Raw genomic sequence first — 14,344 nt, forward strand, 5'->3', positions numbered from 1 at the left:
CTTTAATATTGAGGTTGTAGTTCCCCCTATCTACCACAGGGGGGTGCTACAGCACTCAAATAAGGCTAATGGCTAGGATTATTTTTAGAATCAACGATTACAGTAGATACGACACCAGTTGTGAACAAGTCTTAATTGTTATACATTTACTTAATTGTTATACAACACGTCATCAGCTCCGAGATTTCAACATAAATAGGTTTTATTATTATGCATGGATGAACTCATGTTAGAGGTCTTTTGCTATAATCATTAATTATACTCCATTAATCACAGCTCATCTGCATTTTTCTGTACAAAATGTCAGAAAATTCAAAACCAAAAGCAGTAAAATTTAAATTGAGTTATTCATCTACATTTAATTATAACCCTTGTTTTGTTTTTGGAAGACAAGCCAAATCGTAGATTAAAAAAAACAAAACAAAATAGTATTCTTCAGGATGATCATTTCCAGTAACCTGTTTTAGGTTAAAATGATGTTCAACATAATTTTACTCAAAGTTCAGTCATTTAGGTGTGCAAACAAATACATTTGAGATGATACTAAAAAGAACATGTTGTGGTCATGTGGTCAAGATGTCACAAAAGAGCAACTATTACTGACCTTATGATGAGATGTTGTGGCTTAATGTGCACATTATTAATATAAATATGGAGCTTTAAAGAAACACCCAAGACAACATGTTTTAGTCACAGAACTTTTATTTTTTTCAAAAGGGAGAAAAATCCACATTTTGGGTAAGTTTTGTGAGGAGGGAGGTCGGGAAAGGGGGGGACAGTAAAGTGGGACAAGGTGAGAAGCAGGAGCCATTAGATACAGCTGCTGGAAGGTTATACAGAACGGTCACAAGCCAATAAGCTTTTTCTACAGCGCTGGCAAGAGATTCAACAAACATCTGCTTTAGTGAGGAAGTCCAGAAAAGCATATTTAAAAAAAATAAAAGGGGAAAAAAAACCAACAAAAACAAACAAAAGATAGCGGGCTTCATACAGACTTTCTCTCAGACTTTTCTAAGTTTGGCCAGCAGCAATAATTTTGAAGTAAGAAACCAACTTCTGGATTAAAAAGTGGATAAATCATGGCACCCAAACAGTTTGAGAAGGGACGAGGGGGTGGTGTTAGGGAAATAAAATGTAAATCAACTGGAAGGAGGCAGTAGAAGAGCAGCCATCTTATTAGAGGAAGCTGGGATCATACGGATGTGAGCTCAGGACACATCTGAAATACAAAATAGTCATTATAAGAGAGGCAGTCCTTTTTAACTGAGAACAGACTTAAAAACATAAAGTAAATAAAGATAACAGTACTCACAACTAGCAGGTCGAGCTCCGTATCTTCGCATTATCTGGTCTTGTGTGAATTTTACAAAAGATTCATATTGTTCTGAAAAGAGAAGAGGATGGAGGTGAGGGTGTGTGCAACATTCTGCAAACATCAAATGGGTGGAGGAGCGAGTCTTCATTTTCATTAAGCTAAGTACTTGAAAACTGATTCACAATCACACTTCCAGGTCTTTTAATAAAAACTGTCCATAATAAAGCATCAGTAGAACTACTAAACCTCACCGACACAGTTTTAATCAGTGTACTTCTGCTACAATCGCTCCCTGTAGTTATGTGGAGGAGGAAAATTCAACTTTAGAGCAGCGCAGATATAAACATTACTTTGAGTTATACTCTATGGAAGGACAAAAATATCAGTAAAGTACAAACGGTTTGGCTCAGACCACAAATAGCTGCTAACAACAACATTGCCACTTTCCTAGAACTGACAGCAAGCTAGTACAAATGTAGCAACCAAGAACCCAGAGTGATGTTAAAGCCGAGTGTTTGCTGACCCCGACCCCCCAAAGCAGCCGGAGGTAACAAAGCAGTCAGAGTTTCTATACATGCAACCACAGTCACTGTGGCTGCAACACTGTTCTGTGTGGCTTTGGGCCTCGATAAAGCAAAGCTCCTGTGTGTTCTCATTAGCACAGGCATTTGTGTTAGTGCGAGGGGCTGCACACTATGTGATAATGCACCTGGGGCCATGTCACAGAGCAATGCAAAAGTAATGACAAGCTTAACAAGTTTTCGTTTACAGGAAGAAAAGAAGTAACGTACTTTTGTGTGCAACAGTCAACACTGCTTTTAATAAACATAATGTGTGATATGTAGCAGATGGTCTCACTTCCTGTATACGACAAGCCCAAGCTGGAATTTGGAAGTTTATAAACCCTCCAAACACTCAGGCCTGAGTCAAAACAGAGAGAGCACTTTTTTTTTTTAATTAACCGTTTTAAAGCAGGCATACTCGAATGAATGCAGATTTGCTTTTGTTGCCAAATGACATTTTATATCCTCTTTATGTCTTTGTTCCCTCCAGCTGTTATAAAATATTCATCTTGGGATTTAATAGCACATTTAAACTCCCAGGAAGCTACACACTGTAAACGCTTCGTCGTGAAAATCTGAGACACACTAAAGAAGAATGCTTGTCACACTGACTGTACGTCATCCCCGGAATATAAAGGGCACTGTTCATATTCGAGTCCTTTCAATTTTATTATTAAGGATGATTTTTTTACCTGCAAGTTTTGTATTAAGGATCTGTTCGTACTCCTCCCGGATCTTCTCCTCGTGGTCTTTGAGCAGGCGCTCACACAGGTAGCTCACCTGCCTCAGCGTAAACGAAGGCTGGTCCTTCCTTGAGGCACCTGAGGAAAAAAACAAAACAAATCAGATCAGCTATAAATAAATAAAGCAGAATCACATCTATGGTGCAATACCCAGTCATGGGCAGAAACATCCTCTCTAAGCTAATAGCTGCTCAGCTGGCTGCAGAGTTACAGCTCTGTGTCCTCTCTCACCTCAGAAAGACCAGCAGGGTCATGCAACACTAATGCTGCCTCTTTCTGAGTCTCCCCAGCGTCTCTGCCAGGCTAAAACTGGAGCCGGCTTTAGCTCAGTGATTCATTACAAAGTGGTCTTTGAGGTCTGCTATGAGCCAGATAGACTAAAATGTTTGTAAATCGCAGTGGAGGATGGCAGAGTGGGGATGAAGGTTAAAACAGTGGCCTCGCAGACAGAAAGAGGCCGGGTTAGTAACAGTGCAGTCATTGTGATCTACGAGGTCGTCCTGCATAGAGTCACACAGCACACAGACCCAAAGCCCTGAGGCTTGGATTACACTCACAGTCACTGGGAATTTTTTTTTTTTTTTTTACTTTATGCACCAAACTAATAATGTAACCACTGCTGAATGCAACAACTCGAAACAATGCCTGTAATTCCATCAGATCTGATGCATTGCATCACATAAAATAGCAGTGGGGCATTTTTTATTTTTTTTTTATGGAAGCCACATCAAGCTGCACAAAACAGACGAGGGGAGAAAGTCAACTCTTTTAGTGAATCTGATCTACGAGCTTCAGATTTAATTCTATTTTATTTCATTTGTATAGTGCAAAATCACAAGGGTCTTCTTCCTCTTGACCATGTAATAACATGACAGGTCTCTTTAAATTATGTATGTACTTAAATAATCTAATGTTAATCTAAAATTTATTTTCCATCTGAAACACGTGTTACAGTCAACAGCACTTGGATAATATGCCCATGACGCATGTATTCTCTGTTTGCACCCAAACTTTTATCGTATCTAGTGGATAAGAGTGACTCACCAGCAGCAGGTTAGACTTGGGACAGAAGTAGGGTTATGTCAATGGGTGATGATGATGGCGATCAACAATGGTCAACGTGGCGCTGATAGAAACGGTCTAAACTGGCAAGCTATCTTATTTCACCAATGATAAAGTATATTATTGATAATGATATTAATTAAGTCCATCTTCCCCTCTATAAAACATCCACACATAACAAACACTTGCAACACTGATGTATCTTGGCATGCATGGCTACATGCAAAGAAGCTCATGCCCTGACTCCTGTATGCTTTCAAGTTAACGTGTTTCTATGCAACAACAGGAGGACGGAGCAAGTCACCCAGCCCCACGCAGAAGTCAACATCTCTCATCAAACTTGGAAACAGTTTATCTGCCTTTCTTGAAATTGTGTAGTGAGTGTGTTGTGTAGTTGTGTGTTTTATTTATTTATTTTTTTGTCTTTATGCTTACCAGAAAAAAAGAAAAAGAAAAAAAAAATGCACGGTGCAGAAAACCAATTTTATTACGTCTCCTACCTGGTGGGGAGCTGGGAGCATTGAGAGAGGAGCTGGGGCTGGGGGCATCACTGGAGCTACAGGCCTCAGTCTGGTTGAAGGCCCCTTCCAGCTGCCGCCGCCTCTGGATCCTGCTGTACTCCTGACGGAGGTTCTGGAAGATTTGCTCTGCGGGGGGCAAACAGGAAACAAGAAAAACAGGATCAAAAAACTACACTTACTCACACATGCTCCCAACACTGAGACATTTGGTGGTACAAATGATGGTCAGTGTAAATTATCTAGAATTATTTGATGCAAACTTTAAATGTCCACATTTAAATAGCAGAATAAGCCAACTTTTGTTTTTCGCACATAGATTTGTTCCAGGAAAAAAAACCTGCTTATTTTCATTAATCTGTTCACTTGTTAAATTCAAGATCAACCACAAAACAAAGTTAATATAATCCAGCAAAAAAAAAAAAAAAAAAAAAAAAAAAAAAAAAAAGGAAAAAAACCCCCCCAAAAAAACACTTTCCATGTGTTCTCTGTTAGCCAACATAGGCTAAAAGATTGACAGAAGGAACAGATGTGCACTAGATTGACATTAATAACATGACTAACACAGCTGTAACACATACACAGCAAACAAGGTCTTTTTTGGTTTTTAAATCTTATGACTATCATTTTCACTTCTCTTTCATACGGTTTCCATAATAGCAGTGTGTGATGCCAAGTTACAAGTGCAAATGCTCAGACCTAAGCAGCAACAGAAATCACTTCTTTACCAAAGTACCCAACCATTGTCCTTCTATACTCTGTTTAGCAGTTTTTGTGAAAATGCAGGACAAACTGATTTGTATTGTTGTACAAGCTGCATGATTCATGCATTTTTCGCCTAAGAGAAACAGAAGTACAGTAACAGGCCAGCTATATGCTGTGCATCTATAAGTCATAGTTTTATCAACACTAGTCTTATCAACACAGGGGCCTGAAACTGAGCTGATAACAGAATACAGAAAACTTTCCGCTCTATAAGTAGAATAAGATAAAGTCTCGACACACTCTGCATCTCTATATGAGAAAAAGTGCCTTGTTTATTTTGACTGGGGATAGAATAAGAAGCAATTCTTTTACTTCAACCCACTCATCAATAAGCTTGTTTAGACCTGTTGGCAAAGCAGAGGATTTACTGTGTTCTATACGGTTGTGTAGTGAACTGTTGTCCTCAGAGATGCATCCTCCTGTTGGATGTAATTGCGCCTCTGAACCTTCTGAGCATAAACACCACAAGACCAATCTAGAAGGCACTTTTTTTGTTTAGCGACTAATAAAACATCGTCACTGCAAACAGAACAATGTCATCTTACAGGCAACAGAGGCTCTGCAGCTTCGTATCAGCTGTGCGAAGAGAAAAAGGACGTGGGACAATGTTTAAGCAGATCACTGTTTTGATGCCATTTAAAAACCACTGAAGTTGAAGAAGTTTGACAACAAACTGCAGAGACCGCATAATGCTGAAGCTGTCCTGTAGACAAATCAAACATTAAGTTATATTAGTTGCTGAATAATAAAGTGTGAACTGAACTAAACATTCAACAACCTGGCAGGGTTTTATGGAGGCCAAAAGTAAAGGATGTGCTGAAAGGAAAAAACAAAATTAATCATTTTTATCTTGGCCAACTTAATTCTTGGAAGCCAAAAGAATAGCTGAAATTATTTTTTTGTATTATTTTTTTCAGCCTTTACTATGGGTTCTACTAAGTGCCACTTGGTAGATCTACAGATCACCACGAACCAGTTTCCTAGGGGAAACCCTCCACCTGTAAAGGGAACTCAAACTGACATTTGATCAAACAAAGCCTGCATGAATATGTGTGAGAAGAGAAAGCCAGATGCTTAAAGTCAAATGTGCTGAAGAGTTCAAATGGACTGGTTCTTATATAGCACTTTTCTAGTCTACTTCAGCACTCAAAGCTCTTTACACAACACAACTCGTTCACCTATTCATACAAACAGTCATATGAGTGCTGCTTTTTATATCTAAGTACTTTCTAACATTCACATTGACTGAACATATATGAAGACTGTGAACTTGGGTTTTAGTACCTTGCCCAAGGATACTCTGGCAAGCAGACTGGAACAGCCAGGGATTGAACCACCAACCTTCCGATTAGCCGATGATCCGCTCAACCACAGTCACCCCAAAAACTTTAGTCATTTAATACCATCAATTAAGAGTATCAGTGAGAACACAATCCTCTGAGTGCATGCTTTGTATGCATACAGTATCCACTGATCTCTGGTCTTTTCATCTAAATGACAAGTGAAACCCCTCTCCTGCTGTATGTCACTTAAAGCTTTGCCAACTGCCAGAAGCTCAACAGCGTTGCTTGGCAACAATGACCCTGCCACAACTAGACCAAGCAATCAATCACAGAGACTTCTGGAAGCCAGAGAAACACTGTAGAAAAGCTGAAGGGCTAAGCAGTGAATACGCAGAAGATCGGCTAGACATGGACATGGTGGGGAGAAAACAAAGCCGACTCACTTCATTTTACCCTCCACCCGTAAAGGGCTGTAGGGGAGGTAGGTTTCAAATATCTCGAATGTTGGGAAGTAGGTTGTGATGTAAGATTATACTCTCCACGTCCACGAGTTCGCCAGCATCTGCTCAGGTCAGAACCACGTAAATATTATCGCACAGTAAGCGCGAGGGTCTGTGCAGATGTCCGTATGCCTCTGTTTTTTGTGACTCCACTGACATCCATGTGCCCCAGGTGGTGGACTTCAAAGAAGTCTAACAAGAATGACTACTCGGTCATCAGGTCTCCAGGTAACCATGTCCATAAGAGAGTATTACCAAGACTTTACTGGTAGGGAGGTTTCTGATGACTAATTAACTAGTCATTTAACATAGAGATCAGACTTTCTAACATCAGACTACTCAACTAATATAAAACACCCAAAGCATTCAAAATACTAATCAGTAAAGTTAAAAAACAAAAGCAGTATTTTGTGTGTATTTTTTGAAGCTATACAAATTCTTTAATTACATTTCTTGTTAATCATGTTTTAAAAGTTGCTGCACTTTGTGTCACATATAATGTAGAAAACACCCAATGTGAGATTGGTTGGCAGAGTTTAGCTAAGCAGAAACCAGTTACATGCAATACACTCTCATTGCTTCTATCTCGCTCATCATGCCAATAGTTGGCTAGTGCTCTGCCAGTAAAAACAAATGCATTTCCTTGTGTTTGTAGCTCTGGACACACTAGTATGGAGTTGGTCCCTTCTCCCTGTGATTCAGAAAACATAGGTGCTGTTCAAAATTTAGTAGCTCCAAGTCCAACATCAACAGCTTGGCTGCCTAGTGACGGCAGACACGCCAATTCACAGTATGCAAACAACGACAACCCCCACTACAGCGGATACTCAGTGCAGTACTACAAATCAGGCTTTTGGATATTCCCAGAACTTTCATATTTTCTTTACTTCAGACTTTGTGAAAAGTCTGAAGTAACTACATATAACTACAGCATATGTAGTTATATGCTGTAGTTAACTACATATAACTACAGCATGTTAAAATGAAAACAATACACTACCCAAGATAATGATGTGTTTTTTATTGTCTATACAATGCATAAAAATAACCTATAATACATTAAAACAAGTAAAGAAGAACAAAAAAAAACCAAAAAGGCAAAAATTCTGTATTTATTCTCTCTTAATATTTAACATTTGCTCTTATAGTCTGCACTACAAGTTGTTCTGATATAGTGACTCTGGTAAGTGAAAATGGTGTGGGGATCTGTTTAAAGCGCCTACATGTTTTGGTAGCAGTGTATCAATGTAATTGAATAAAATCACCATATTGGTACTTTTTCCTACCAATACTAGCCCTTTTTTTTGTCTATGCATTTAGGTCAGTACAGACACTCTGATAAATAGGCTTCATTTAACACCAGTACAGAGTTTACTCCTGCACAGAAACACAATGGCGCCTTAACTACATGCAGACTGTGTTTTGATGCATAGTCATACCCGAAGACCCATTCTGAGCCAGGAAAGACCCTGATATATTCTCTAATAGTACGCTAAATGTTCTTTTTTGTAAAATGTTCTTTTTTTATGGTTATCACTTGAACTATGACCTGGGAAGCTTTCTGACCAACCTATAAATTAACAATGCCACACAGTTTATCCTTTTAAGTAACGCCTCTCAAGAAAACACTCAGCTCATTTGTCATCTTGGGGAATTTCACAGAAGTACAAGCCCAGACTGGCAGAGGAGAAGAGGTGTCCTATCTACAGTATGAAATGAAATTGCTTAAAGATCCACTGGCAACGTCCAATCCTGTTTTCTTGCCTTCTCGTCTGCACACGAGAGAACCTGACTAGCTGGAAAACATGTGCGGGTAGAGTTGGGTGGGAGGGATGACAGTTGACCTTTCGTTAAATACAAAGCTGCTTTCGCTTAGCACACCACATCAGAAAGGCAGCCTTGCAGAGCTGCTCCCATGGGAGGCCTCTTTCAGGGAAGATGAGCTTAGTATCAGGTATCTGGACTTTGTGTCTCTAAAGCAGACAAATCTTCATTACTTCAAACTTGCAGCTCCTGAACTCTAATTCTTTTACAACACAGCCACGCTGTAATTACAAAACAAAATAAACAAATCAGCAGAAGAAGAAAAAGACTGTTTTTAACTGCCCCGTATTCCCTCAAAACTAAAAACACTCCTGAATCAATATGATTCTTTGGCTAGTTTCTGCTAATATTTACAGAGATGAAACGCATTTCACAGCAAGCCAACCACCATAAACACCTGCATCTGTGAGGAACAGGGCAGCTTTGCCTCATCTCTGACAAATATCATGCACTGCCCCCAGCCTCATCATACAATAATGTGTACAATGAAGCACATTTTTTCTTATAGTCCAGACAACAGCAACAACAGAGACCCCTTTGTCAGAGATCACGTCCTAACCAAACCTCAATGAGGTTTAGATCAACATTTTACATACAACCTCAGTATAAACTAATGTAACCCACACAAACTACTGATGTAGGGCATTAAAAAAAAACAAACCCAAAAAACAGTTTTCTTTGTTCGAACCAACCATGAGGTGGAAGTGTTACTGAAAGTAAATTCATGGTACCTCATTTATGTCCCTTTGCATGAGTCCCCCAAAGTGTTAACATTTTGTTGTGTTTTTATGAGAAACAGGGAGCATGAAAGCTAGCTGAAACTCCATCTTGAATCTTTTCAACAGCAGCTCAAATGTGTGCATTTAACCTTACTGCACAACGAGATTAGTTCTGATTTGATAATTTTTAAACTCGTCCTACCTTTCCACACAAGTTAATTGAATCCCACGTTGCTGCGCACCATGAATTTACGTTCCATAGCACACACAACAAGATGATCAGCCCGTTCACACTTTGAATTTAGCAATCTGTGACAGATGACAGCAGTTCATTGAAGAAGAATTATGGAAAACACCTTGCATTATCGTTGCAATAATAAACACTGCTGCCTGCAAGCAGTAAAATGTTCAGTAAATTTTTGCTATACATATAATTATCACAAATTATCACCCAGATGGTTTTCTATAGCTGTGTCCAAATTCATGGGCTGCATCCTCCTGAGGACGCATTTGTAGACCGATTACGTCACAGCGACGCGCCGAAGGCTGTCCAAATTCGTAGACTCCTCTGAATGCAGCCGACAAATGCGTCCTCCTTTTCCCCGAATTTGAAGGATGGGTCAGGTGTGTCCTTCGTGGCCCACCATATCCCAGAATTCATAGCGCGGCCCAGCCAAACTCCAGTTTCCGGCAATGGCGGCCGCTACTAAGTTTTAAAATTACTCTTATTAATCTTTCTGGGTCACAAAATAAACTTTTAACATATTTTCAGGCGAGAATGTGGGTGTGTAAACTTCAAATATCTGCTCAGTTTATCAAGATATCGCATATTTGCAAAAGTGCTTCGACATTTTCGGAGACGTCTGTTACCCACCAGCTCGATAGCTAGCCGAGAGCTCGAGGGTCACTGAAGCCGCCGAGAACGGCACAACTCCCGGCACATCATTTTCAGATCACCGCGGACTTTTGCTACTCAGGTTAAACGTAATATATAAGTCACTTAGATAACCTAAAAATGTTATTGTTTGTCTTTTTTTCAGTGTTTTATTTGTTCGTGAGTAAATCGGTTTGGCTGAGATTAAAGTTATTAGATTAGATTAGATAAAATAAAACTTTATTAATCCCCCGGGTGGGTTCCTCCTTGGTTTTTACACAGCTGAATAAATGTTAAACAGAAAACTGATTAAACAGAAGTGTGAGATGGTCGAGAATTTACGCCAGTGTCTTGTTATATTTTAGATAGCAAGGAGCAGACGGCAGAGTTTATTAAACTCCACCGAAACAGCGGTGACGCTAATCAGAAGGCTAGACCGTCCAATTTCCCCAGCCGTTTACTTCCGGCCTACCCGACCTTCTGAGGACCCGGCCCACGTAGACCGCGAAGGCCGGGTCCTCAGGAGGATGCAGCCCATGAATTTGGACACAGCTATTGTTGTCGACACTCATTTCTTTTCACATATGTTCTTTGTGTGTTACGACTTTGGTTTTCTCTGTGGCAGAAATCGAAGCTAAAGAACAACCAACAGCACAACCACAAATGAGAGCAACCCACAGTCCAGTTGTTCAATGTATTTTTGATACTGAACCACTCATGATAATACCCAACTGAAACACAGAGACAGTCTACAAAGCTTTGCATAGAACTAACAATACTGTTTCTTAAGATGGCAGATGCACCGAAAATCACCACTTGGGTACAGTATCGACCCAAGAGGAACTGATAGCAAATGGAGGAAAAGTACCCAAAGGCAGACACAAGAAGAAGTTCTATATTAAGCTTTAACTCTTATCAGTCATACATATTAAGCCAATCAGGAAGCAAATGTAGGTATTTGCTCACTTGTTTCCAAAACTTTCTATTAGGTCAGACTGAGAAATAATCCTGGGGTGTTTAAATTAAAACTGAAAGCTAAATTCCAAAGAGTTGTGTTCAAACAATACTAGACAAACATGCAGCCCAGAAGGCATACTGTGCAAACTGGGAGTCGCGTTGGTTTAATGTTCTGATGAATACAACCCTGACTAATAGCATATTTCTTTTTCATTTTTCAAATATCACTCGGTTTTAACATCATCCATGTTGCTGTTCCAAGGAGGAAAAGAAAATGAAAACACACATGCACACCCACTCAGTAGTTAGGTCAAGTAACACAATCCCAGCAAGAAACAGCAATAATGGCTATAATGATCAAGTCCAATCGTGTTCCAGCTGCTTAATAACTCAAGTAAAAATAATAATTAAGCCTTTTTTTTTTTTTTTTAGATTAAAACTATTTCATGGAGGAGACAACTGGGCCAACAACAGTGACCTGGTGAATTAGATTTTTTTCCCAATAAAACTAAAGGAGGTGATTATACACAACTGGTAAACCCCAGTTAAACCCCACTTTAAACAATTGGTTAAAATGTTTTTTCTCAGTTCTGGTAATTTTACTTTGTGCTTTATAGCTAAAGCCTCTCTTGTGAGTTCCAAACTGTTCAATAAGGAGTAAAAGCCTTGTACTTCTACATATTGGGAACAGTTTTTTGGGTTCAGCATTTGCCAAATGATAGGCAAAAAAAAGAACACTTTATCTGCCTCCCGAGCCACATTTGTGTTTAAATCCCAAAAATCTAGGGGTCTATAATTGTGTGGTTTTCTGCAAGTTTGTAAGATGAATTTATCTCTCTCTCTTTTTTTTGGCAGAATTAACCGATTGATTAGGCCCCATGCTGCCATCCTGCCAAATATCACTGACTGGCACATACATTAAGGCCACTTGATGCAGTGGATATACACAAGCAATTAGTCTGGGCCTATTTGTGCACCCCACACACCCATCCAAGACTCACAGTGGATGGAGCTGCATTTTCAAATCAATGGGAGAGTGAAGTACAGGCATAAAGGAAATGAACAATGCCTTCCTCCATGCCTGAGGAGGAAAAGAAATGGTTGTGGTGCATAATGGTAACCCCCACCTCAATACAACACAATTGTGGCACTGTGGCATTGAAACTAAGGAACATTACCCAGGCACCTCCTAATTAATAGTCTGCAATGATGTGGCTACTGCTGTGATGCCATTTGTCTGCAGGAGAGCCAACGAGCAGGGGTTAAAGAAGAAAGATCTGTTGAGTCCTTTCAGTCCAGTTTTAGTTAAACGAATTAAAGTTTAATGAAATATATTAAATAATTGAACGTGGTAACACGGCTGAAGATTGTCTGAGCAAAGCTTCTAAAAGGGCGTCATGTTTATTCAACTTCCCCTATCGCCATAGACTGTTTGAATTAGCCAAGCAAATAACTCTGGATCTAATATTTTTTTCACGGACAAAACAAATTTAGCCAATGTAAGCCAGCTCAGCAAAGTATAGGACGAAAACGGAGAGCTGCAGTGACGCCACAAGCCCCATACTTACAGAGTCGCTTCTACTTTTCGGTGCCTATACTGATTCATTATGATTGGTAAAGAGATCTGTTCTGGTAAATCAGCGACGACATTCCCTTTTCCTGACGTTAGCTGAGGTAAGCTAACATTTAGCCTCCAACCCCCATTCAAGTAGCTAGCTATCCATTCCACTCCACCCAAACCCCCTCCCCCATGACACCCACCCTGAAAGGGAGAAAAAGCCGTCAAATTTGGTCTAAATCCATACCTGGAGTGAGCCTGTGTTCGCCGCCAGTAGCCGGAGGAGACATCGAATGCGCCGGGCTGTCGACCGCGGGACGGAGGCTGCATCTTTGAGGGGACGGAGTGCTAGAAGTCCCCGGTAGTGGATTGCACCTTCTCCGCTTGGGAGACTGGGGACTGAGGAGGGCCTCAAACTCCATCGACCGCTTTAACGTAGCTCCACAAGCCATTATAGCTAAACAAAACGGAAAATAATAAGCAGGAAGAAAAACGACCCGCAAACGCTGGGCTTTAAACGCTCGTGCGTGTGTACGTTTAACGTTCCTCGGTTTTCTTCTTCGCCTTTCTTCCGCTCCACAACAACGGATTTTCTTCTCTCAGTAGTAAAGCAACTGCCGACCCTGCCTGCTGAATTTTTAAAACGTCACAAAGCCAGAGCCTACCATTACCGGAAATAGGGGGGTCTTCAAATATTTACAACGAATCTTTCTGTATTTTTTCGCAGATTTGAAATGTAATTCTTATCCAGAATTGCTTTTGTAATGTCTTGATTAATTCTAACTAGATTAATTTGTCGTTTTCACTTTTTTAATTCGGCGCTTCTAAGCTGCGTTTTCCGGCTGTCTTACCCTGTTGTTGTTGTTGATTCCGTTCACTTGAACTTAAATTCAAGGTTCACGAGACGTCTCGTCGTAGAGTTCAGGTAAATTGGGTATTTTAAAAACGGACCCCAAATTTTTTACCGACATATGGAAAATTAGGTTAAGTAACAACTCATTCTGTACAACTGAGCTTTATTGTCACACACACACACAGACTATATATATATATATATATATATATATATATATATATATATATATATATATATATATATATGTATGTGTGTATGGAGCTTTTTTACACTGCATAGGAAGAAAAATTTAATCAATTATCTCTTGCATTCAAACATTTGCGCATAGAGATAGTTTGCTATCTGATCTCTTAAAACACATCAGTGACCAAGCACAGACTCGGCAATAAGTAACCTGTCCACGATTGCAGTAGTAACTTTGGCAAGAGTGAAAGAAAAGGTTTACAAGATGATACTTAGACCTGCTATGATATGTGGTTTGGAGATGGTGGCACTAACAAAAGGACTGGAGGCTGAGCAGAGTTGAAGATACTAAGACTTTCAGTATTGGAAATAAGTATATCAGAGGTATAACATTAGAGAGGCCAGGCTAAGATGGCTTGGATATGTGCAAAGAAGAGATACTGAATATGTATTGGAAAAGGCTGTTGAACATGGAGACAAAAAGAGGAAGACCAGAGAGAAAGTTCATGGATGTAGTAAAGGGTGAGATGGAGGCAGATGATGATGACATAGTCTTTAAAATGTATTAATTTCCTCCACTGTTGTAGTCTTCATTTGTTTATTGTCAAATTTCCAATCATTGTA

General features: G+C 39.7%; 1 protein-coding gene across 1 annotated transcript; it reads right to left on the minus strand.

Annotated features, from left to right (window-relative positions):
* Positions 1-684: 684 nt before the first annotated feature.
* Positions 685-13,326, minus strand: akirin1 (akirin 1). The gene is made up of 5 exons (XM_063487821.1): positions 12,929-13,326; positions 4,184-4,330; positions 2,571-2,699; positions 1,313-1,384; positions 685-1,219 (listed from the first exon to the last, which is right to left on the minus strand). Exons 1-5 carry the CDS (start codon positions 13,131-13,133, stop codon positions 1,209-1,211), a joined length of 564 nt encoding a protein of 187 aa, XP_063343891.1. The 5' UTR covers positions 13,134-13,326; the 3' UTR covers positions 685-1,208.
* Positions 13,327-14,344: the final 1,018 nt, after the last annotated feature.

The sequence above is a fragment of the Pelmatolapia mariae genome, linkage group LG10_11 (genome assembly GCF_036321145.2).
Source record: "Pelmatolapia mariae isolate MD_Pm_ZW linkage group LG10_11, Pm_UMD_F_2, whole genome shotgun sequence".
NCBI classification, from domain to species: domain Eukaryota; kingdom Metazoa; phylum Chordata; class Actinopteri; order Cichliformes; family Cichlidae; genus Pelmatolapia; species Pelmatolapia mariae.

Coding starts and splice junctions, on each gene's coding strand:
- akirin1 (XM_063487821.1), bottom strand. CDS start 13,133: ATGGCTTGTGGAGCTACGTTAAAGCGGTCGATGGAGTTTGAGGCCCTC. Junction 2,700..4,183: donor TGCTCCCAGCTCCCCACCAG/GTAGGAGACGTA, acceptor TTTTTTCCTCAG/GTGCCTCAAGGAAGGACCAG. Junction 1,385..2,570: donor CCTTAATACAAAACTTGCAG/GTAAAAAAATCA, acceptor TTCTCTTTTCAG/AACAATATGAATCTTTTGTA.